Source organism: Asterias rubens, chromosome 3 (genome assembly GCF_902459465.1).
Source record: "Asterias rubens chromosome 3, eAstRub1.3, whole genome shotgun sequence".
NCBI classification, from domain to species: Eukaryota; Metazoa; Echinodermata; class Asteroidea; order Forcipulatida; family Asteriidae; genus Asterias; species Asterias rubens.
Genome location: NC_047064.1, coordinates 22,609,865 through 22,633,634, shown reverse-complemented (window position 1 = coordinate 22,633,634; position 23,770 = coordinate 22,609,865). Strand labels below are relative to the sequence as shown.

At 39.2% G+C, this 23,770-nt stretch overlaps 3 protein-coding genes across 4 annotated transcripts in view; 2 read left to right on the top strand and 1 right to left on the bottom strand.

The window, feature by feature from the left end:
- Positions 1-13,054, bottom strand: part of LOC117287887 (carbohydrate sulfotransferase 13-like) — a 42,327-nt gene extending 29,273 nt beyond the window's left edge. The window contains exon 1 of the mRNA XM_033768485.1: positions 12,239-13,054. The gene's annotated coding sequence lies outside the window, so the exon portion shown is untranslated. The remainder of the gene's footprint in view (positions 1-12,238) is intronic.
- LOC117287886 (protein draper-like) lies at positions 374-10,016 on the top strand. Its single transcript, XM_033768483.1, has 9 exons — positions 374-637; positions 3,533-3,598; positions 4,018-4,103; positions 5,153-5,393; positions 5,768-6,019; positions 6,526-6,632; positions 7,359-7,518; positions 8,444-8,505; positions 8,768-10,016. Exons 1-9 carry the CDS (start codon positions 507-509, stop codon positions 9,148-9,150), a joined length of 1,488 nt encoding a protein of 495 aa, XP_033624374.1. The 5' UTR covers positions 374-506; the 3' UTR covers positions 9,151-10,016.
- A 1,763-nt stretch (positions 13,055-14,817) lies between the features above and the next one.
- On the top strand, positions 14,818-22,435 carry LOC117288360 (mediator of RNA polymerase II transcription subunit 15-like). Of its 2 annotated transcripts, none has more exons than XM_033769190.1 (4): positions 14,818-15,373; positions 19,192-19,797; positions 20,020-20,493; positions 21,298-22,435. In XM_033769190.1, exons 1-4 carry the CDS (start codon positions 15,259-15,261, stop codon positions 21,648-21,650), a joined length of 1,548 nt encoding a protein of 515 aa, XP_033625081.1. In that variant the 5' UTR covers positions 14,818-15,258; the 3' UTR covers positions 21,651-22,435. The 2 variants fall into 2 exon arrangements, with proteins under 2 accessions (XP_033625081.1, XP_033625082.1); XM_033769191.1 differs by lacking the exon at positions 14,818-15,373 and adding an exon at positions 16,088-16,177.
- Positions 22,436-23,770: the final 1,335 nt, after the last annotated feature.

The following is a 23,770-nucleotide window of genomic DNA, read 5'->3' as shown; positions in this document are numbered from 1 at the left end:
CCCGTTAAGCACAAAATCTATCGTTAAGCAGCTCTATGAAATTGGGCCCTGGGAGAGGGAATTTCCACAATACGGGACGTTCCACCTTTCCGGGAAAGTACAGGTACATAGAACGTCTCGTATTGTGATCTTAGAAACTTTAAGGATGATCGTTCAATTCTTAACACACTCAACAGTCCAGAATCGAAACTATTTCGATTGTGATTGCATTTGCAACATTTATTTCCTGAGACACGAAACCATTGTGTCGAGTGTTAAAGTACCAGGTTAACTTCAACAACAAAAAAACACGTGATGTGTGAAAACAATCTGGAAATGTGCGCCTTGCACACAGTAACAATATACTTTAGGTACTCTTTACCAGGAACTGAAAGCAAATAAACACGGACTCAAAATGAGTCTACAGTTTATATTTCATTTGTTGATTCTAGTTCAAGCTGAAGGGACGAACCTTGCGCCCTTGCTTCTTGCAACGTGTACCAGATCAGATAAATAAACAGATAAACATGCATGGTTTCGTCATCACTCAAACTCCACATATTCTTGGTGGAACTGTTTTTCTGCTAGTCTTCGTCGCGTTTATTTCACAGGCGACTGGACATGAGGCGAACGAATGTGACAGCGATAATACATGTTGGTATGTCATAATCATTACTTTTTGTCTTTGTAAATACAAAGTCCATGGAGAGAGGGTGGGGTGGGGCGGGGCGGGGCGGGGCGGGGCGGGGCGGGGCGGGGCTGGAGGGAGGCGAATCAAAAATCAAAACTATTTATAAGAGCAAATCATGAGCCCTGAAGAATGTCGTGGCTCTTACGCCCTGATACCTAGCACACAACATACTTGGTTTCAGTAATAAAATTATGCTTTCCATAAAAGGCTCCTTTTAACAAAAAAAACATATCACATGGCATTTAATATGACATTTCTGTTGCTATATAGAATTACCCCAAAGACATTTTCTCTCACAACCCTGCATAAATTAACCTTCCTAGATGAATGACAGAAAACTTATTATTTTATTAAATTTTCAAACTCGGTTTTCCTTGAAGCGCATTTTGCTCATCAAATTGCTTATACATGGCTTTCTCAAGTGATTTTACATCGGGCACACGGCGGGTTGTTTGGTAAACCATTTGTAACAGTGGCTGTTTTGCAACAGCTTTCATTGTTACACCTAATGTATGGGAACACTCACCCAACTTGGGATTTTATTAACCATTTTGTTGTAGGTATAGACCTTTACATTACACAACAAAACAAAACATGTCAGAATGTCATTCTATCTTTTCGTTCAGGATGCCGATCAAACAATCTATTTGGAATAACTATTGCAAAGCACAGTCCAAGTTGATTTCTGGTCTTTACAAACAAACTAATTATAGCTTTCTGTATAACGGGATTGAATACGTTTGTTTCATAATTGGGTAGCGCTTTTTAGATAATTGCCGAAAATCTTGAGCGGTTATTTCCACGCAGGAAGAATAATCTGCATTGGAATTTGATAAACTTTACTTTCAGTAACACTTCTAAGATTCAAACTTTTTGGGATCAAAAGTGATAACGTTTTCCAAAACCGCATTACTTCGAGGAAATCCAATCTAACCTAAGCTGCTGTAGTTTCTATATCAAGTAAGTTTTTATTTGTATGATTTAGACGAGTTATTACTAAGCGCATACAGACCCTTTCAAGTTGTCCCTCATCTTTTCCAAATATTTCACGTGCAGAGTTTTCCTTGAACCACTTCGAATAATACTTGGATGATATCATGCCAAGTATTTTTCTTTACGAAATATTTAATTGAATTTCATATCGTTCTCGAACATTATGAATCGAGTCCGTGGGTTGAGGTCCAATGACCAGCGTGGGAGGGCAACCTGAGACGGGCGAAATGACGCGGACAGTCGGCCAGCGGAGCCAGGCAGGAACGGTATGAGCTCTCTCGATAAGAATGGAAAACCTCGAAACCTAGACTTGTGGACATGTCCCACGCGGTGAGATAGTCGAGTTATAGACCTTTTTGCAAATACCATTGCGCAAGCGCAGACTGTTGAATGAGGTGCATTGTGGGATAGATATGGATCAAATTTGGATACCAGCTAGACCACAATGCAACCAGCCGCAACCATAGATATAGAATAACCAAGTTCGCACGAGAGCACCGCTGCAACTCGACTATCTCACCGCGTGGGATTATTAACGACTTGTCCACAAGTCTAATAAAACCAATATTCATTGCTTATTGAATTCAGTGGATGCGCGGCATGGGGACCGGTTACGAGTATTGCTCATTTTGCCATTATGATGTTTACCTATGACAATTTCTGTTTAATTCTTTTTGTTTTAAGGGGATGTATATACGTTTGGTAATTATTCTTAAAACTATTGTAAATTAAGACTTTCTTGGTTAGAAGTACACTCAGCTTTCGAAAGTGTAAATCAATTTGATCATTGCGTGTGGTTATGAAAAATATCTCAGTATCTCCCAAAGTTGAATCTGTGGGTACATTTCTCAGATTGTGTATTCCAACTAGGGTTTATTCCTGCGTACTAGGGTTTATTCCTTCGTACTAGGGTTTATCCCTGCGTACTAGGGTTTATCCCTGCGTACTAGGGTTTATCCCTGCGTACTAGGGTTTATCCCTGCGTACTAGGGTTTATCCCTGCGTACTAGGGTTTATCCCTGCGTACTAGGGTTTATTCCTGCGTGTGTGGACATCGGAGGTATTCGGAGATGTCTCAAGAAACACACCCACCCTTTAAAATAATTTTTTTAAAGATTATTTTTAATTTTAGACATGTACGTTTCGCATAGGATTAAAAAAAACGTCGACTATTCCCTAAAACTAAAGGATATACTTTCTCTTTAATTCGTGAAAATCTGCCTCGCGCATGACGGAGTTTGCTGTGTCACCAATTGCATGAGTTCAGGCAGAAACGTCAATAATTATAATTGTAATAAAATAACAACGATGAAAACAATCTAGTTGAGAAACTGAAAGTAGGACCAGAGTGACTGCCAACTACATCCTGAGTTTTGCTTTCATTCTCAACACTTCCCTATAGTTATTATGAAAGACACAAACAATCGTCGGTTTTGATGAAAATCAAAAAGAAACAGAACTAACCAATACCGTACTTTCACAAGACCATTCACAATGCATCCCATGTGTGTCCACACTAGTTTTAATCAATTTTACCAATTAAAGGCAGTGAACACTATTGGTAATTATTCAAAAAAATTATAGCATAAAAACCAACTTCGTGTGACAAGGGTGTTTTTTCTGTCATTATTATCTCGCAACTTCGACGGCCATTGAGCTCAAATTTTCTCTCAATACATCTCTGTGCACCGTTGCACGATGCGGGGTGTAAGTGCTGCACAGACCCTGTCTTAAGGGCAAGGGCTCTGTCTTAAGTAGCCATTTTAAACCAGGTTGTTCACATATCAATATTCACGTTTGTAAAATAAATATGGTCCATCAATAGTTTACATATTAAAATAAAATAAAGTTTTAATCGTCTCTTTCCAGGTATGTTGAACAAGGGATGAAAACAGTCAGCGTTCGATCATGGCGTTGTGCATGGCTTTGGAAATGGTACCATCCTTCTTCTTGTTTACTTTCCGAACTAGAAATAGTAAAATCGCCCCGCCACACGCACCTGTCAGGCACACAGTTTGCAGTTAGCCAATTAATTATGATTTGCATTCAAACAGTAAACGCTCATCGCTCATACAAATTTACCGACTTGTATCCAATTTCTTTTGTCACAATAAATCTGTGTCATACGAGGCAATTTACAGGCGATATTCAATATTTCTCATCTTGTGGACAGTGGGTTGCAGTTAGAAGAATACACCTTGCGCTGCCAAAGTGTTCCTTTTTGTGACGTCCAGTGAATTTGGTTGTCTAAAAGTTCACTGTTATTATTATTGTCCGTGTGACCTGACCAAACCAATAACCATAAACGAAAACTTACTAGCTTGACGTTTACGTTACGTTACGTTACGTTACAGCTGGACGTACAAAGTCTCAACCAGACATTCTAAGCCAGTTTGCCGCTGCTGCCCGGGATGGGAAGGTGACGCTAAAGATTGTACACGTATGTCATTTTGAAATTATTCTATAAACAATTTTGTAAAAGGAATTTTGACCTAATTTTTTAGAGTAGAAGTTAATTATTCGTGACGAGTATACCTCAAAATAATATGCAACCTATTTTACAAAGTACGATATTCAAAACCATAAAAGGGTACAAGAGTTAGACCTCGTACCTTTGTTTACATCTTTTAATGGCAATTATGTTGCAATTTTAAGGTTGTCGTCGGATTGATGGGAGCTTTGCTTGTGCTATGGAACGAGTTCGCTGTGAACTGAATAGTTGGAAAGATGTGTCAAAAGTAGAATAAAACGATTCACAAACCACCTGGAAAATGTGTGGTTTAACTTTTAATTGTGAGCTAACACGGTTCGCCATTTTCTATAACCTTGACTCCACAAAATGACGGACCGTGTTAGTTCAATTAAAGGAAAACCATACAATCTCAAAGGAAATGTAAATCATTATGGAAATTGTATCGTTTTAAGAATATTAATCAAATTCTATTAATTTCATAACAAACGCGTTTATAGCTCAAAGCTCCCAATCTGGAAGCAAAGTGTCTTTTTGATCGCCGTGGTGTTATCGTTGTTTCAGTTTCATGAATCAATGAGTTACGGATTTCAGAAAAGTATTCCTCTTTTGACTCTTTTGATCACATTGATTCTATTGCTGCTCAGATGATCCCATGGTATCGATTCTATTGCACTAAAATAACTTTGTGCCCATATGAGATTCAACCCCCCCCATCCCCGCCCCATCCAGTGGATGTGTGTTCTCCGTGTGGTAAATAACTCGGGTTGAACTTTAGTCAAAAGAGGGCGCTGTCAGATGAACATTCTACACACGTTGACTGTAAGTTAGAGGAGTGCGTCATGAAAACTGGCAGCAAGTAGGTTTGGGTGTCTCAGGCAAAAATTCCAAACTTGGGCTGAATTGCTCAAATATTCTTGAAGACTTTGGTTGGTTTTCAAGAGGCTGAGAGAACCCGGCCTTTACTGCTTGGTATGCGCCTGTATTTATCTAATGGTTGGTGTCATTTTCTATTGAAGGCTGTCCCGATGGCCAATTTGGTTATGAATGTAGTAGAACATGTGAATGTACTGACGGTGACTTGACCCAGTGTGATCCACGGAGTGGTGCATGCTTCAAAGAAGCATCGTTTCAGGAAATAGACGACACAAGCTGCAGCAGTAGTATGAATTGTACCAACGCACAAATGTGTAACCCACAAAATAACACATGTGATTGTCCTGCTATGTGGAGAGGAGAAAAATGCAACATTCACTCGATGTAAGTATGTAAGATATCGTTGGGAGATCGGTAGAGCTAACACAATAGTCACAGACAGTGTTCGGATTTTTGTCACCGTGGTCCAGTGTGGTACCGCAGGACTTGCAATTCTAAGGTTGTGTGTTCAAACCCTACCAAGCTAATCGCTGATTTCACAAAGTCTCAAAGTCTCATGAGTGTTGTAGTCTGATTAACCAATGGGAGAGACTGGCTGTTGCCAGCTTGGTGTTTGCCGAGTTACCTTGACGTGAAGATCACGTAAAACTCTTATAGGTCTATGGTTGGGACCAACTGGGGTCCCGGGAGTTCGAATACACGCAAGACCATCCATTTCGGATTATCAAGTGTGAATCAATTTTGTCACTTCATACTAGATGTCCAGATGGATTTTACGGGGAGCTTTGTGGCCGTGAATGTCAATGCAACGACGGAACATCACAATGTGACCCGTTGACAGGGAAGTGTATGTGTTACGGAGGCTGGATGGGACTTACATGCAATGAGACATGCCCGCAGGGGTCCTATGGAGAGAGCTGCTCCATGGTGTGTGAGTGCCCAGCTAGTGCATTAGAGTGCGATCCAGTTAGCGGTGACTGCCTCTGCCAGGCTGGGTACTTTGGTTCAAGGTATGTCACTCTAGTCAGTACCATTTTCACGCCTCATCCCATCACCCTCCCAAGACGATGATGGCCACTATCCCAAACGAGTTCACTCATTCCCTAGGATTGGTTGGGATATAATCGGGGTGATTATACTGCTGATTGAGGCAAAAAAAGGTAATACTTTTGGCTGAGATAAAACCTCTGGTGGAGCTCAAACCTGAGGTTATACCTCAGGTGGGGGTTATACCTCTGACTATGAAGTACGCCTCTGAGTGAGTTAATACCTCTGATGGATGCGGGCCTAACACATATGACTAGTGATGTAATAGAACTGAGCCGCTGATGACGTAGTGACCTCTGAAAGACGGGTTGAGTTTAAGGCAGTATTGGCTAATGACTTAAAACCAGTCCAGAACTTTGAGAGCTGGAATCAGAATTATCGCATTGCTCCACACAGCATGCATCAAATTATTTCATGGTGTAGGCCTACTCCATTTTAATCATTCTATAATGTATTTTCTAATAATTAGCTGTTCGTCCGAATGTCCCGACGGCCGTTTCGGTCCGAGTTGTCAGTCTCCATGCACGTGTGACAACTCTACTGAGACATGCAACAGGATCAACGGGACTTGCATAGGTAGGCAAACGCACAGGCGTGTTTTTATTCAGATTAGAGTCAATCTATTAAAGCTCGTCACGCTGGTTCATCGGTGCATATCGGGGGTTGAAGATTTTTGTTCCCCTTCCATTAGTGTCGTCTTGATCCTGGAATGGGCTGTAGGCCTAAGGCTTGACGAACTTCTTTCAGTCACACTTAGCGTGTTTTAACCCGTAACAACAGAACACCCATGTCACCCTCTACGTGAAAATGAGTCAGATGTCGACCAAGTTATGGACAGTTTAATGTGGAAAATATTTAAAAAATTAATAATTAAAAAAAAAAATGGTTTTACTTTTTAAGATCTATATTAAGCAATTGCCGCTGATCCCCAAAAAGGAGCCTGGAGGGGCGACAAGTTTTGGGAAATCGTTCAGTGAAGAGTTTACCCTGTGACTACGGTTGGGAAAGGATATTATTGTTACACTTTTTGTCCTATTCCAATGCAGGATTTTAACTTCCTCCATAATGTATGGAAGAAAACGAAAGAACGTTTACTTCACAGTTCTTGGAACTAACAATGTCCACATTAATTGCTGACGCAGAGGTACATTATTTGTAACATCCTTCCTCCAGGCACACAAAGAGCTTTTAATTGAAACAAAATTACCGTTTTGTTCTTGCAGAAACCTACATCGGGTTTGTGTTAGAAGAGAGTTCTAGAAACAGTGCACTGTAAAGTGCTCTCCACTTTTCTTTTTGTAGACAAAGATAATTCGGAAGTGACTGCAAATGATAATTACCCTTTACCAAACTCATCAGCTGGTCCAGTGGTAGTTGCCGTCATTGCCAGCGCCCTCATTGTTGCTCTTCTTGTCTTCGTTATTTTGTTTCTAAGAAGATCGAAACAATCCACTCAAACAAGGTGTGTGTAACAATGTCTACCATTTCCTAGCCATCTGACTGTGTATAATACAGCAGACACTGCAGAATGCAGACGACCGAAAACTTTGTTTTGATTGGACTGAGGCGAAGTCTGTCAGGGGCACTCACATCTCACTCTGGACCAATCAAAGCACGGATATGTATACATGTAAAGGAACGTCACTGCATGTTTACCAATGCCATCATTGTATCCAACGAAATCACTGGTTCTGAAACGAAAGTATGTCTTTATCCTTGCGTAATAGTGACATGTGACTGCAGGCCAGTGCACTGCAGCATGGTGTTGTAATAGTGACATGTGACTGCAGGCCAGTGCACTGCAGCATGGTGTTGTAATAGTGACATGTGACTGCAGGCCAGTGCACTGCAGCATGGTGTTGTAATAGTGACATGTGACTGCAGGCCAGTGCACTGCAGCATGGTGTTGTAATAGTGACATGTGACTGCAGGCCAGTGCACTGCAGCATGGTGTTGTAATAGTGACATGTGACTGCAGGCCAGTGCACTGCAGCATGGTGTTGTAATAGTGACATGTGACTGCAGGCCAGTGCACTGCAGCATGGTGTTGTAATAGTGACATGTGACTGCAGGCCAGTGCACTGCAGCATGGTGTTGTAATTGGAACGACTGATAGCATTGTGCGCGGTCAACCACAAAATCAAGTATAGTGATGGCATTTTGTCAAATTCCACACAATTCAAATCAGCCTCTCCTTGTACTGTTTACTTGTAGTTATTTTGCAAAAAGCGCCCTCTTGTGTCGAATTACGTTCTGAATTGTTACAATTGTGTCTGTTCTATTCTTGTACAATCGCACGTGATGAGCATGGCACCGACAAACTTACAATTTTAACTTGGAGATAAAAATTACGAATTTTGTGTTGGCTTTGTGTTTGTAATTTGCAGGGCCACACTTGTGAAGAATGATCCTGGGATAGTCCAAAATCCGTGCTATGCCAATCCCATAGGTAAGTAAGTCCACATACTTTCATTCGACACATGACGCAGTGTCAAAAGTATAAAGCAGGAATTCCATTACATTTTACAATAAAACAGTGACTGCTTTTAAAATAAGCAAAATGGGTTCTGTTTGAAACAAAGCATGATTTTTGTTGTTCTTTTATCACATTCGTTTACTGTCTTGGGGTAATTTTTCTCAGTGCAAAAGAATACAAAACAACATAGGGTTTGTGGGTACGATTATTATGTTACAATCATTTTCCCGAACAGATGAAGGTGACATGGTGACGTCAAGCTCACCTATGCCTATCCAACATTTCGTCGTTGGGGGCGCTACCTACGCCGTGCCCGATAGCGCAACTGGAGATTCTTCAGGTTGCAACGTGGGGGGCTTTGAAGAAAGCTACAGCCACCTTCAACCTACGACTGTTTACAGCATCAATCCCTATCAATCTAGAGATCAAAATGACTACAGTCACCTGACCAGAGATGATCGACAGTTGCAGGCGAAACACCCTCCACCAACTGACATCTCAAATGACGCGCGTTACGCAGAGACCACCCGCGTCATCCAATCCAAACCGAATGAGTATGACAACCTCAATCGTGGGGTCAAACATCCTGGTGGCGTCAAGTACGAGGTTGTAATCTAAAGCAAATAATTATGACTTTTCAATTTTTATTAGGCCGCATAACAACTTTTCTCGTAAAAGCCAACAGAAAGCTGGTCAACCATCTTAATGGGTAGTAGAACAAAAATATTAAGTTTGGTCAAAGTGTAGTCTGTATTACCTAAAATATAGAACTTTTTTTTTTTTTTTTTTTTTTTTTTTTTTATTGTACATGTATATTAAAAAAGTACGACAACGCAAATCATAATTAGCCGATTCGACCCGAAAATATAAATTAAAGTTATACAAAACTATTTCTATAGATTCCAGAAAGTTGTTAAGCTGTCATTTAAGATATTGTGCACAATTGCCGCCAATGATGAGTGGTCGCTGCTATTGTTATTATTAAAAAAAACTCGTTATCTTGCGATCAGTATGCGCAAACAATTGCGTATACATGTACACTGTACATATACATACATGTACATGTATTTTGTGCATTTGCCGGTATAGTATGAAAGTGTTTGTACGTACCCTCAAAATGATCTGTCTGCAACTCGGAGTAAAATAAAAGAGATATTCTACCGGCTTAGTGCTGATCCGGATTAGTATTAATTCGGTCATCGGGCCTAACCAAGGAGGTGTTTCAGCATGTTTTTGATCGTGTACTGTCAGCATGACTTTTTGAAAGGGATCATTTGTTTAATCTAGCAACATTAATTCCCCTTTGACACCGAACCACCCGGCATTATCGGTAACAAGTTTCCACTGATTCTTACAAGGAACTGCGTGTTGTTGCTGGACTCGTTCTCATTATTTCACTTCGCGTAAAGTAGTTTTAATTAATAGATACACTACTAAATAGAAAATAAAACAATTTAAGCGGTCGTCGTTATTAGTTTGTAGAATTATTGTGTCCGTACCTTCAATTAATATAGCAGATAACAGTTATTATGTTGAAAGAAACTGAATTGAACCGATTCTCGTTGTTAAGGTTGGTCAGGCCTCAGTGACCAAAATTACCTCTTCATTAGGGAGACACAAAGCAGAGGCTAGATAATAACAGAGGTAGAAATAATAACGAGGCCTGACTGCGGCGAGCACATCTCCGACAGTGGGTTGATTTAGTTCTTGAATGATTGACGAAATAGTGTGCTTTAATTTTATAATTATAAATTACACGTAGCAATCAAAATAAGGCTGGCAACGTAAGGTCAAACAAAACAATAACTGTGTTTCGTATTACCCCTCCCTATATTCGTAACCAGAGGGTCAGGGCTGTCCCAAAACAGAACCTCCGGGCCAAAATATAATAGTTTATAACTTTACTCAAAACAGCATATAAAAGAACAGCTGTTGATGCCCCAACCCGTTCCTTGTTTTTGCATTCGAGCCGTCCTGTTTGACTTATTGGTGCAATATTCAACAATTTAACTATGAGTTAAACAGGAGAATAAATTACAGTCCTGAAATGACACTATTTCTCAGAATGAGAGCGCAGACAACAAATCCTTATCTGTGTACCTTTTACGCAAAAAAAAGTTACTACATTTTGATAAACCAGTCTTGTTAAAATAATATTAATTATTATACTGCCCCAACAGTAGTATTAGGCCCTTCATATCCGGCTGGTTTTTATAACTCCATCAAGCTTTCAATGCAGGACAATTCTTTTTAGAACTTTACGTATGTAGCAAGCAAGGTACTCAAGAACAAATCTGCATCTCGCAGTAGATGGTGATACTGGAAACTGAATAACTTATGCAACCAATGCCTCAAGTTTACCCACGTGCATATCTTGCAACTAGTGAGATTTTGTCCAACAATCAGGGACATATTCTCTCAAAAGTTTACCATTATCCATAAAGGGATATTGTCAAAACAGTTCTTCGGAATGGCAAGCTGGTTAAAAGCTCAGCTGGTTAACTTCCAGTGAACTTTCAGCAGAAGCAGCTATATAGCTCTGTCGTGCACGGGCCTTCCTCCATCCATGCTCTGCGCCGACTGTCCTTCTCTATGCTCTGAGTCTTTCTATGCTCGAACTCTGAGCAATAAATTGATCCACAAACCTTCAATCCTATGACTCGCCTCGTGATGCCATAAAAACAACCGTAACTTAAAGGGACACACCGGCCGAATTGGGCTATTTGGGCTACAAAATAGACTTAAGATATGACTTCAACGGTCTTGCAGGAATGAAAACGAACAGTCCTTCAAAAAAAATCATCAAATTTGGCCTATTTTGAGCATTTTAAGTCAAGTTACGCTTACGTTCCATACGCAGCTACGTTTATGTGCCAAAATACCCAGCTACGCTTACGTTCCAATATATTCTTACATTTAAAAAAAATATAGTTACGTTCCAAAAAATATGGTTACGTTCCAAGCTACACAGCTTCTCAGCTACGCTTTATCCAAGATACAATTAGGTTCCAGTTACGCTATAATCAAAGGTACGCTTTCAATCCCGAGCTAGGCTTACGTTTCATACGCAGCTACGTTTACGTTCCAAAAAACCTAGCTACACTTACGTACCAAGATATGCTTACGTTCCAAAAAGTATGGTTACGTTCCAAAAGAAATGGTTACGTTTAAAGCTATACACAGCTACTCAGCTACGCTTATACAATCCAAGATATGTTAAGGTTCCAGTTACGCTATAATCAAAAGGTACGCTTTCAATCCCGAGTCAAGCTAGGCTTACGTTTCAAGATTTGCAGCTACGCTTACGTTTCAAAATACATTCTCACAAGGACGCTTTTGAATCCCTCAAGATGCACTCCCCCCCCCCCCACCCCCCCAAGATAAAAAAATATTTCACTGTGAACAGGGCCCATTGATCAGTTTGATCTGTTTAGCAGAAAATAATGCTTACAAATTTTCTTTACTGTTTAAAAATTCAGTCGGGCACCAGCCAAAAGTATTCAAATTTAATTAAAATTTGGCTGGTAATCAGTTTCAGCTTTGCAATACTATTTTGTGGTATGCAAGTTGTTTGCCACTATGAAGGCATTTATGAAATTGGGTCCTGGCACGTCGGGAGCACATAACGCCACGATCGCATTCCAAACTGCATCATGGCTGTGCGGTAGTATGTCTAGTTTATTGGGGCCAGGGATGCGTTACTTACTTGTCCCTGTCCAATCATATTCTGGGTTAGTTTCTTTGTGTTCTTCGTGACGATCTTTGGATGTACGTCGAAGCACGAAGGTCTACCTCCATCGTCGAAGGATTTGCCTGATCCGTACCAAGCTGAAGATAGCCGCGAATTCTCAGCCGCGAATTCCCAGCCGCGAATGCCAGCCGCGAATTCTCAATTTACGGCCGAAAAGTCCAGCCGCTAATTCGAGCCGCCACGCCAGCCGCGAATTTCATTACCAAAGTAGTTTCACGAAGCGACAGGATTTCCTAAGTTGTTCACACACATAAGCCACTATTTCTTAAATTTTGTAAAATCATGGCAATTTTGAATGTTGGTTTTGCAAAATTTTGGTCATGGTAACAAAATGTAGGCCAAATTGGGTTAAGATAATTGAAATTTTTAATGCTTCAGTCGATCCATCAAACTTTAATGGTTACATATCGACTTTCTGAATATCAGTTGTTTTAAAAATAAAAAATAATAATAAACATTGCATTGAACAAAATGTACCTAATATGATCCACAGATAATAAATTTAGTGTTAAATCTTTAGACACTAAATTAATATTCCATTGCAGCTTTACTAGGCCCACTAATTAGTTCCTAATTACATTCATTTTGTGTTTTTTGTTAATAGCAAAAGTAGTCACTTTAAAACGCAATTTACCTCGCATAATTAACAAAGAATTAATTTTAGTGGTTAATTATTAAGACCATTTCATATCACATCGAAATATTCCGTTGAAGCTAATTAAACCAACAAATTAATCATAATGAGACAAAACCCACAACATATAAAGTGGTTTAATTAGGCACCAATTAGATGGTGTAATTAGCTGCAACGATATATTTCGATGTGTTATGTGATGGTCTTGATGATTAAATACTAAAAAGTAATAATTTGTTAATGCTGTGAGGTACATTTTGTTTTAAAGTGACTACTTAAGTTATTTTTTAGTCTAAAAATTCCCTTCAAATGAGACAAAAATCACAACATATAGAGTGGTTTAATTAGGCACCAATTCGTTGGTCTAATTAGCTGCAACGGAATATTTCGATGTGTTATGTGATGGTCTTAATGATTAAACACTAAAAAGTAATAATTTGTTAGTTATGTGAGGTACATTTTATTTAAAAGTGACTACTTACATTGTTTCTTTGATTAAAAGTTCCCTTCAAATGAGACAAAACCAAACACTTATAAACTGTTTTATTTAAGAACTAATTACATGGTCTAGTTAGCTGCAACGGAATATTTCAATGTGTTATGAAATTAATGGTCTTAATAATTCAATACTAAAAACTAACAATTTGTTAATTATATAAGGTACATTTTGTTTTAAAGTTACTACTTACGTTATTTTTTTGATAAAAATTCCCTTCAAATGAGACAAAACTCACAACATATAAAGTGGTTTATTTAAGAACTAATTAGTTGGTGTAATTAGCTGCAACTGAATATTTTAATGTGTTATGAGATAGTCTTGATGATCAAACACTCAAAATTAATTATTTGTCAATTATGAGGTACATTTTGTTTAAAGTGACTAAGTACGTTGATTTAGTTAGTAAAAATTCCCTTCAAAAGAGACAAACCCCACACAATATATTAAATGGTAAAACTAGGAACAAATTTGTTGTTCTAATTAGCTCAACGGAATATTTAGATGTGTTATGAAATGGTCTTAACGATTAAATTATTTGTTAATTACGTACGGTACTTTGGTTTAACGTTTGTCTTTTTCAAAACAACTGCAGAGAGTCGACTACGTTACTATTAAAGATAAAGCATAAAACAATCAATTATCTTACCCTAATTTGGCCTCAATTTTGTTATAATGAACGAAATTTTACAAAACCAATACCCAAAATTGCCATGAATTTACCAAACTAAAGAAACAGTGGCTAAAGTGTGGGTGAACAACTTAGGAAATGTTGTCGCTTCGTGAAACGGGAAAAGCGCGGCTGGCGCGGCGACTCGAATTAGCGGCTGGACTTTTCGGCCGTAAATTGAGAATTCGCGGCTGGCATTTCGCGGCCGAGAATTCGCGGCTAGCTTCAGCTTGGTCTGATCCGTTTATGCTGGTTGTATGGATAGACTGGATCCTTATGCTGCGTCATAGTAAAACGTTGCTATAAACAAAGCACCAGTCTACTTACAACATTGTGCGACAATGTCACGAATATTTCACAGTTGCAACGGCTGGAAACAAGTATACGCTGGCCTTTTACCGCTTTGGGTTTTTGAAATCATTTTTCGCTAAATACGTGACATTTTGATGATTTTTTTTTTACAGCAACCATCTATAAAACATTATTTATGATTATACACCCTTAAATTGCGTAAACGGTGAGCCGGTGTGTCCCTTTAACTGTAGCTATTCAGTCTACTGACCACCACAGAGCAAACGCTGAGACAAAATCAGCCGAGTATTTCGTCCTTGGTGTGTCTAGCTTTTAATCATGAGCTGTTTACGGAGAAATCCTTGGACGGCTAATTTGAATATTATTATATTCAATCGACGTCTGCCGAGTCCTTCAACACTGCACAACTCCATGTCCAAAATCATGACATAACACAACTGACCATCTGACCAAACGGGTCAAAGTTCGGCATGTTTAATTTTGCTGTTGTGGCTTCCGTCTCCATGTAAGCATTCTGGTGACATCACGGCCCGTGTCCCTATCCCTTCCTCACAAGTCTTGCATAATCTAGGTTAATGAATACGTAATGTGCACTGCCCGCTCACGCGGTTGTATGTACTGGTCAATGCATATGCAGATTTGAGCCGGTTCCAGAGCCTAAGCACTGTGTGCGGACCTTGTAGTGACCACAGCATAATACGTACATTGTCCGAGCCTATGAGACTCACGTAGTAGAGCCCACGCAATAAATGAACACAACATAATGACAATGTGAAAATGTAAAACCCTTTATGTGTTGGTGGAAGGTATACGTGTAGTAAATTCGAGCTGACTTTACCCTAAGACAAGGACTTTAGCAGAAAATGAGCGAGGATTCAGATTACAGAAGTTTTACCCAGTTTGGTGATTCACAGGAGGCTCAAACTATACCACCAATCAGTTCATTTACAAACAGGAACACACGACGATCCTCTGCAGGTAAGTCAAATCAAGAAGATATCGCTGCCTTGTTTCGCCCCAAACGGGAAAAACTGGTCACATCTCATGAGGAAGTAGACTTGGTGTGACTCCAAAACAGCTCTTTTATTTGGATACTATCAAACTTGAGTGGCCAAAAAAACTTTCAGTTGATTGGAAACCTGGCAACAAGTCCCTTCCCTTAGGTAAATGCCCTCACTTTTTGCCATCATTTGGTATTTCAGCAATAGAGATCGAGTAGGTTTGTGCGCCACAGACTAGACCCGCAAGGAAGCCTTCATAACGCCAATCTTGCCCGGTTGTTGTTTCCTAAACACACCCAAAAGTTTAGTCCCCGATGTTTCCCTCTCGAAACCTGCCTCCAAAATGATTCCCATGCCGATGTAAACATTAGAGCACATGTTCTCTATGTCCTTGTGTCTTGCAAGTGTGGTACAGTGGATGCTATTTTAGAAGTTTCATTACGTAATTTCCCGTAATTTTCTCTTCTTGTGCCTGGCGTGCTCCATGGATGGTCGGCTTAAGGATTTGCCTTGAATGGCCGCTGTGTTCAATAACGTGTACAAACAATGGGCCGCCATCTTGCGTAATATTGCCTAACCATCATCGAATAGAAAGCGTCCCTTATAAATGGCTCATTGGTCCCCCTGGTGGTTGGGTGGGTTCTAATCGACGCGTCCAACATAAACGTAAACAGGGAGGTCATGTCTAGACGGCCCTTTTAGGAGTGATGGGTAGAGGTAGAAGTTTATTCGGCGATTTGGACGGGATCTGTGAGGATTCTTGGGTGATTGGGAACAAAAGGTAAACATGGTAAAGGGCCTACTGTTGTCCTTTCATCCCATCCCATACACACGGGACAGCAGGATCAACGTGATGATATCCACCACATATCATGACGACAGGATATCACCGCGTTTTTATTCATCAAATAATATATTCAAGCAAACATTTTGGTGTCCGAACATTTAGTTGTTACGAATAGTGAAAACAGTCGATCCATTGCGACAACGTCATAGGACAACTTGTAGATGGCACATTTTAACAATGAATATGCAATCCATGCTATTTTCGATTTAATAATAATTGTTCGTTTTTTCTTGGTGTTCCGTGATTTTGTCGTAGGTTTTCGTGCCATTTATTTATATTTTTAACATATTTATTCAAATATTAATGTGTAGTTCAAATTCAATTCAGCCTTTGACCTACAATGGTCATTTATTCATTGATCATTTCTCGTCAATATTTTGAAATTTTAATAATTATTTTGTTTTGACACGATCAATTTAATTAAAAAATATTGTTTCCGATTGGAATCTTCAAACTTTTCTGTTCTTTAAGATCTGTTTTCTCAGAGTTACGTTCCTAATCCCATTGGGGCACTTTTGGGCACCTAAAAAATAGTATACACATAATGAATGTTTATGAGTGCAATGGTGCGAATATGTTCATGAGTTGAAAGATGGAATGTTCTATTCAACGAGGCGGAGCCGAGTTGAATGGAACATTCCAGCTTTCAACGAATGAACATATTCGCACCATTGCACGAATGAAAAACATTCATTATTTGTTTTATATAACATCCAAGTAGAACTTTGTCATTTTGATTGAAAGATACAACTTTCAAAACAAACAATTTCAACTGTACAAGCCGAATGCTAGTAATTTTACTATGCCTTCTTGCAGTAACACCTGCTGCGTTACCAAAGACACGCGCACGCAGTGATGTTTTTACTCAGCTTTTTCGTTCCATCCGAAAAGTACCATTGCACGCTGGCAGCGTGCCAGCGTGCAATGGTACTTTTCGGATGGAACGAAAAAGCACGGTGAGTGACTCAGCGTGCAATGGTACTTTTATTTGCTATCATGTGACGGACAATCCTCCAATCAAAAGGCAAGGATCTGCTTGGGTGTTATATAAAGTGAACTATTCACTAGTTATTGTTCCCCTTTCTACCTCCATGGTTTAATCTTAGTGTTTAATAATGGGGCAATGGTGCACTGGGTCTTTCGAAGAATTGTTTTATTGAAACCATCAATTGTGTGTCTTTACAGTATTTTACTACATGTACATTGCATTATGTTTTTGTTTTTTTGAGGGGGGCGGGGGGTAGTTGCGAGGTAACAAATTTGAAAAAGGGGTGGTAGGTAGAGATGAAGAATGCTTACAATTTTGTAGAAAACCATTTTTTGTTGGGGGGGTGCCCCTGTAAAACAATGTACACGACCCAATGTCATGCTACATTTGTGTAGTTGATGAGCAGAAAATACTTCTTAGCAAAAGTCTTGGCTAAGTAAACAATTAGTGCAGTGAGGCACCAGTAACAACAATTGGAGTTTCAAATGTTGTTTCTCTATATTAAATTATTATAAATAGGCCTAAAAAAGAAAACAATATTATTTATTGGTTTTTTTTTTAAGGAAATATAAGGAAATATTGGGGGTGGGGAAATTATATTTTATATTGGTAACGAAGCCTTAGTGGCCAGGTCAATATTAAGTCTGAGATGAAAAACGGCAAGATGGAATTCATAAACTCTTTTTAAACTGCTAAAATGCAGAGTTTAATTTTTTTTTACATAAAACAAAACTGAACGGTATAAACGGTGTATCCAGCAGTAATATACATATATAATTGTTAAACTGATATAGATAGCCAGCAAGAATAAATGAAAAATAAATTAACTATTCATTGTAAAAACTGCCGGTTTCAGACAGAGTATTCAATTTGAGATGTATGTCGCCTCTTAAAACACGATCGCTGGGACTGGTCAAATAACCAATTAATATGGTAATTGATGGATTACATGAGCCTGCCTTGTGCTTTGTGTTTGAGAGGACACGGGCACCAAGGCGGGTTCTCCTTACTGGACTCTATTGGTAATTGTCAAAGACCAGTCTTCCCACTTGCTGTATCTCAACCTATATGCATAAAATAACAAACCTGTGCAAATTTGAGATCAATCGGCCATCGAAGTTGCGAGATATATGACAGAAAAACACCCTTGTCACTCAAAGTTGTGTGCTTTCAGATGCTTGATTTCGAGACCTCAAAAATCTGAGGTCTCGAAATCAAATTCGTTGAAAAATACTTCGTTCTCGAAAACTACGTTACTTCAGAGGGAGCTGTTTCACACAATGTTTTAAACTATCAACCTCTCCCCATTAATCGTTACCAAGGTTTTATGCTAATAATTATTTTAAGTCCACCTCCATGCCAATAGTGTCCACTGTCTTGTGGTAAAGGGCATTCTTATAAGACATTTCCGCTGTAACATTTCAAGGGGCAACCGTTGCCACCCTGAGTATCACACTGAGATAATCTTACAACCTTTCCGGTCGAGTTAGGAAGGAAATTCCTCCCAGTGACACTAGATTGTGACTGATGCTACATGTACATGTATATGTAAAACCCAAATGGTATCTATTTTGAAAAACGTGTCTAAATACGCAGACGTTCTCTTTTTACGTGAAATTCAAAATATCTTTATAACTGTTATTTAAACAAGTACGTGTATAACGAACTGATGTTGACTGTTTGATAAAAGGTAGCTGTAAAAACATGTGTTAGGAATTGTCCCTTTTTCCTGAAACAAAAAAAAAAAAAATACACGGTTGTAGCCGCAGGTTTTAATATACATGTACCGGGAAAATATTCACACGATGCTCCAAACGAAAAAAAAAATTATTTGATCGAAAGAAGGCATATGGAATTGTTGTTGTGTTGACATGGTTTTAACCATGTGCACTGTGCCAAATTAAAGCATGTATTTCCAGCTCTTCCATGACTTCTAAATGTTGCCGTTTTCATACTGTAGGTTCTGAAGATTGTACCCAGCCTGGAGGCTTCTACCGGGAGTTGACTCTTGAAGTCATTGACCCCAATACATCAGACTCCAACTCCAGTCAGTCTAGTAGCCCAACGAGATTGACCATGCAGCCGCAGTCACAACAGCAACAGCAGCAACAACAGCAACAACAACAACAACAACAGCAGCAGCCGGTCGGCACTCATCAGCAGCAGTATGCAACAGCTGTAGCTGCTGCTGTTGCAGCAGCCTATCAAGCTCACGCCCAGGAGATGAACATGTCAGCAACAACCATGGTCCCCAGTACGGGAAGCACACCCATTATTACGTCGGTGACCAGTGGTGCAAACATGGTGCAGCAGCAACAGCCTCAAGCTCTACCTTTACATATGCAGGGTTCTAATTCGTCGCTACTCGGTCAGGCACTACAGGCTGCCAATGACATGGGTGGCATGCCGGTGCTGCAGCTAGCTGTGCAGCATCATCAACAGCAGCAGCAACTTCTTCATGCTGTGCAGGCAGCACAGCAGCAACGGCAACAACAACAACAACAACAACAGCAACAACACTGTGATACGATGATCTCGCCCACGCAAGCTGTCAGCCACAATGCTGGTAAGTGTATTCACTTCTCAAGTTCCAAATTGATTTCTATTTTTGATGTTTGAGGAAATGGATATGCGTTAAAAAAACTATCGTGTAAATTGCAATCGGCCGAGGAAAATTGAACAATTTTCCCGTTTGATTTTGAGAATTTATTGTAGTTGCTGATATGAGAGAATCAACCTGGGTTTTTTTAACTACAAAATAATGTCTTATTGCTCGTTTTCCCAACAGAAAATGTCACCACAAACGAGACCGAACAACGAGAAAACAAGTCTCCTCTTATCAGTTTAATGCCTGCCGCTAGCCTATCAACCCCGGCGTCCACCCAGTGCCAAGACCAGACAAGTAACATGCTAACCCTGGCCGCCTCAGCACATCTCCAGACCCCTAGTTCCATCAGTCAGCTTTCTACCACCTCCACCACGTCCTCAAGCAGCCTACCGAGCAATGTCTACGGTGTACCCACGGCTACGGTACCATCAAGCAACGCCTGTGTCTCGCCCGAGATGACGAGTATTTCCATGGGCCTTATCCCGTCCCAATATATGCAGCTCACCAACAACGTCATGCCGCCAATGCAACAGATGCAAAGCCACGCACAATCTGCAGGCACGGATCAGGGAATAATACCTGCAGATCAACAACTAATGGGACAGGCTATGCCAGACGTTATAACGAATAATAACAATATTGATATGCTAAACAGTAAGTTTGTTCTAACATGACAACATTCAAATTATCTCTCTTGTGAAAGTTTAATTAGAACCCTTTGGAGGGGTAGATGACGGTAGTAAAGAACAACTCAATACACTGTACATACATTTGTTAACTTGACTTTATTAGGCTTGCAACTGTTCAGCAACATTCATAAGTGTCCTTGTGGGGTATCCCAATATTCTTGTCCTATTTTTTTAATTATTCTAAACTGTCAAACTAATTGCCATACATTTTGCGTTTGGCTAATTATTACACGAATTTTTTTTAGATTCCAATATGGAAAACCACATGGCATAATGGTTGAATATTGGGAGAAGTGTTTTTTCTAAGTTTATTTTTGAACTAAACGTGAGTAACAATGGAATAAGACTACATTGTACATGTACTGTATATTGGAGATGGGTAAAATCTGTTTCATATCTAAGTCATGGTCCCAGTGTGTGATAGGTGAATATAAGAGGAAGAGGGCCAGACTAGTTCACAATGCAGCCTCGTTTGTGTCCATGTTCTGAACGTTCTTAATGGCTGCATCTTTTATTAATGCCAAGACCTCGCAACAGTTCTGAAAAATAGTATACCATAGAGAAATAAACTGACACACTGTCACGAGGCCAGATGGCTTGACGATTGAAAACAAATCAAAGAAATATGTTGCAAAATGCCTTTTTTGATTGAACACGTATCAGACTACGGTAAATGCTTGTCTTTGTTTACCTACAAATGTTTTCGGTAAACACATTAAATCTGTTTGTATTGATGTTGTTATTGATGTTTTGATCTGTTTATTCCTAGTGTCTGTAGGGAGCTCATCACGCAGCAGCACTTCATCAAAGAGACGAAACAACAAGAAGCCAGTCCCACCCTCAGATAAAGATGATAAATACTTTGAGCGAAGGAACCGCAACAACCTGGCTGCTAAAAGATCGCGAGATTCCCGCAAGAAACGAGAGGATCAAGTCTCCATGCGGGCCACGTTTCTCGAGAAAGAGAACGAGATTTTACGAGCTCAGTTGGACACACTACGTCAAGAGTTCAACTCCCTGAAACATCTTCTTGCACATCAGCGGCCTATTAATATGCAGACACAGATGCCGGTACAAATGATGCAATCTCATCAATCACATAAAAACATGTTACAACAGTAAATGTTTACTACGGAGCTCTGCAAACGCCTTCCATCTTGCTGAGTGTATATCAAGATGGAAGGCATGACAACATCATGTGATGCATCTTACTTTTATGACATCCTTTGATAATGTTTATCAAGAAGGTAACAATCTGCATTCAAGACGTCGTTATCCTAAGATAAATCATATCAGGATGTTGCCATCTTTTAAGTTTATGCTGTCCTCATCCGCGGTAAATTATCTTATAATCTTAGCAAATTGGATTACATGTCCAAAAGGTCCAGAGCTCCCTAGCTAGATGAACACAACATCAACGAATAATTTACAACCAAAAATAATTTTACCAACGGATGGATGTTATATTATTTACCCAAAGAAACTGTTTTATATAGATTTATTATATTATCTTCTCTTGTTGATCATAGTTGCGTTTCTTAATTATTTGTTGTTTTCTTAATCTCCTTGAGTAGTTGGAGAACGAGGAAACAGTTTGTCTAAAGTAAAATAAATGAATAAATGAATAAATCAATTGAAGCGAAATGGCATGGTACCCGCATAATGCTTTATCGTCAGCTGCACCGTTCACCAGTTATTTCTGTGAGCTGCTCATACAGTCGCCACTGCACAGTGTGTACATCACGAAAACATGTTTAAATTGATATCATAGTTCATTTTAAAGTCAAGATTTAAGTAAATTCTGCCATGCACCCTTGCCTGTAAGATTTGTCTTGGGCAAAGGTTTAAAGCCAGTGGACACTGTTGGCAATTGTCAAAGACCAGTCTAGTCACAGTGGTTGTATCTCAACAATGCATAAAATAACAAACCTGTGGAAGTTTGAGCTCAATCGGTCGTCGAAGTTGCGAGATAATAATGAAAGAAAAAACACCCTTGTCACACGAAGTTGTGTGCTTTCTGATGCTTGATTTAGAGACCTCAAATTCTAAACTTGAGGTCTCGAGATACACGTTCGTAGAAAATTACTTCTTTCTCGAAATCTACGTCACTTAAGAGGGAGCTGTTTCTCACAATGTTTTATACTATCAACCTCTCCCCATTACTCGTAATCAAGGAAGGGTTTATGATGATAATGATTTTGAGTTGTTACCAATAGTGTCCACTGCCTTTAAATGGCGTCCAAAATAAGTCACAAAATCCCCAAATTAATGTTCACTAATACGGAAAAATTTCCATTATTTTACGGGTAAATATTGATATCTTACCTTTTTTATACAGTTGTTTGTTTTATTATTTCAGGCCGATTGGTATCGGAAGTTTTGCCTTAAAGCCTTCTTTTAATTCTGGTTACGTTTCTGTCAGGAAATAATTTGCTCAAAAGAAATGTCAAATAATTATTCTTGAAAAATTATTCACGGATATAATCATTTTTAAAGCGACCTCATAGGCTTATCAATTTGTTTAAACGTTGTTCCGCGAAATTGTAACTTGCTCGTAATTGGTAGTTCGACTTTCCTTGACATTGACTTTAATGTGCAGCAAGTGGGTTATTATGTGGACACTCGTTTTCTTATAGGAAAGTATACCCTTGGTTTTCGGAAGCGTTTGATTGTATTATAAATATAAATATACATGAAAACTAACCTGTGGAGAATCTTCATTTTATTTGTCGCGTTTTTGAATTATCGCCGATAATACCAGTCACAAGTTGTAAATTTCACATGGTAGTTTGGCTGGTACCCTTTTTCTAGTAAGCTTAATTATTTTGTTGTGCTTAGCAAAGTCCTTGCTCTATGGTGAAACCAAGCCCATATGTTTGTGCGATTTAATGAAGCTATAGTGGCAAAACATTACTTTCGACAGATGCAAGCATTTCGATTTTGGCTTGTTATAATTGATACCATGTCTTTAATCTTTGTAAATAATTGTATTTATAATATAATAATTTGGGGGGAGGGGGGCAAGGTGTTTGTCCTATGTTAGCATGATACGGGTATCATCATAAATATTTGCAAAGTGTAGCAAAATGAAATCTCATATGTGTTTGGTTGACTTTACTGAAACTTGACCCGCCGATTTGTATTGAATAATATTATTGAACCCGGGTGAAGGGCTATAGAGTTCGTGTTATGTAATAGAACAAAGACGATGAGACTTGGTGAATGGTCACTTTTATTTTATT

What these genes read in the sequence shown, in the direction of transcription:
- LOC117287886 (XM_033768483.1), top strand. Translation starts at nt 507, where the DNA reads ATGCATGGTTTCGTCATCACTCAAACTCCACATATTCTTGGTGGAACT. An exon ending in TGTGCATGGCTTTGGAAATG is followed by an intron (nt 3,599 to 4,017) that starts GTACCATCCTTC and finishes GTTACGTTACAG; the next exon opens with CTGGACGTACAAAGTCTCAA. An exon ending in AAATGCAACATTCACTCGAT is followed by an intron (nt 5,394 to 5,767) that starts GTAAGTATGTAA and finishes ACTTCATACTAG; the next exon opens with ATGTCCAGATGGATTTTACG.
- LOC117288360 (XM_033769190.1), top strand. Translation starts at nt 15,259, where the DNA reads ATGAGCGAGGATTCAGATTACAGAAGTTTTACCCAGTTTGGTGATTCA. An exon ending in AGCTGTCAGCCACAATGCTG is followed by an intron (nt 19,798 to 20,019) that starts GTAAGTGTATTC and finishes TTTTCCCAACAG; the next exon opens with AAAATGTCACCACAAACGAG. An exon ending in CAATATTGATATGCTAAACA is followed by an intron (nt 20,494 to 21,297) that starts GTAAGTTTGTTC and finishes GTTTATTCCTAG; the next exon opens with TGTCTGTAGGGAGCTCATCA.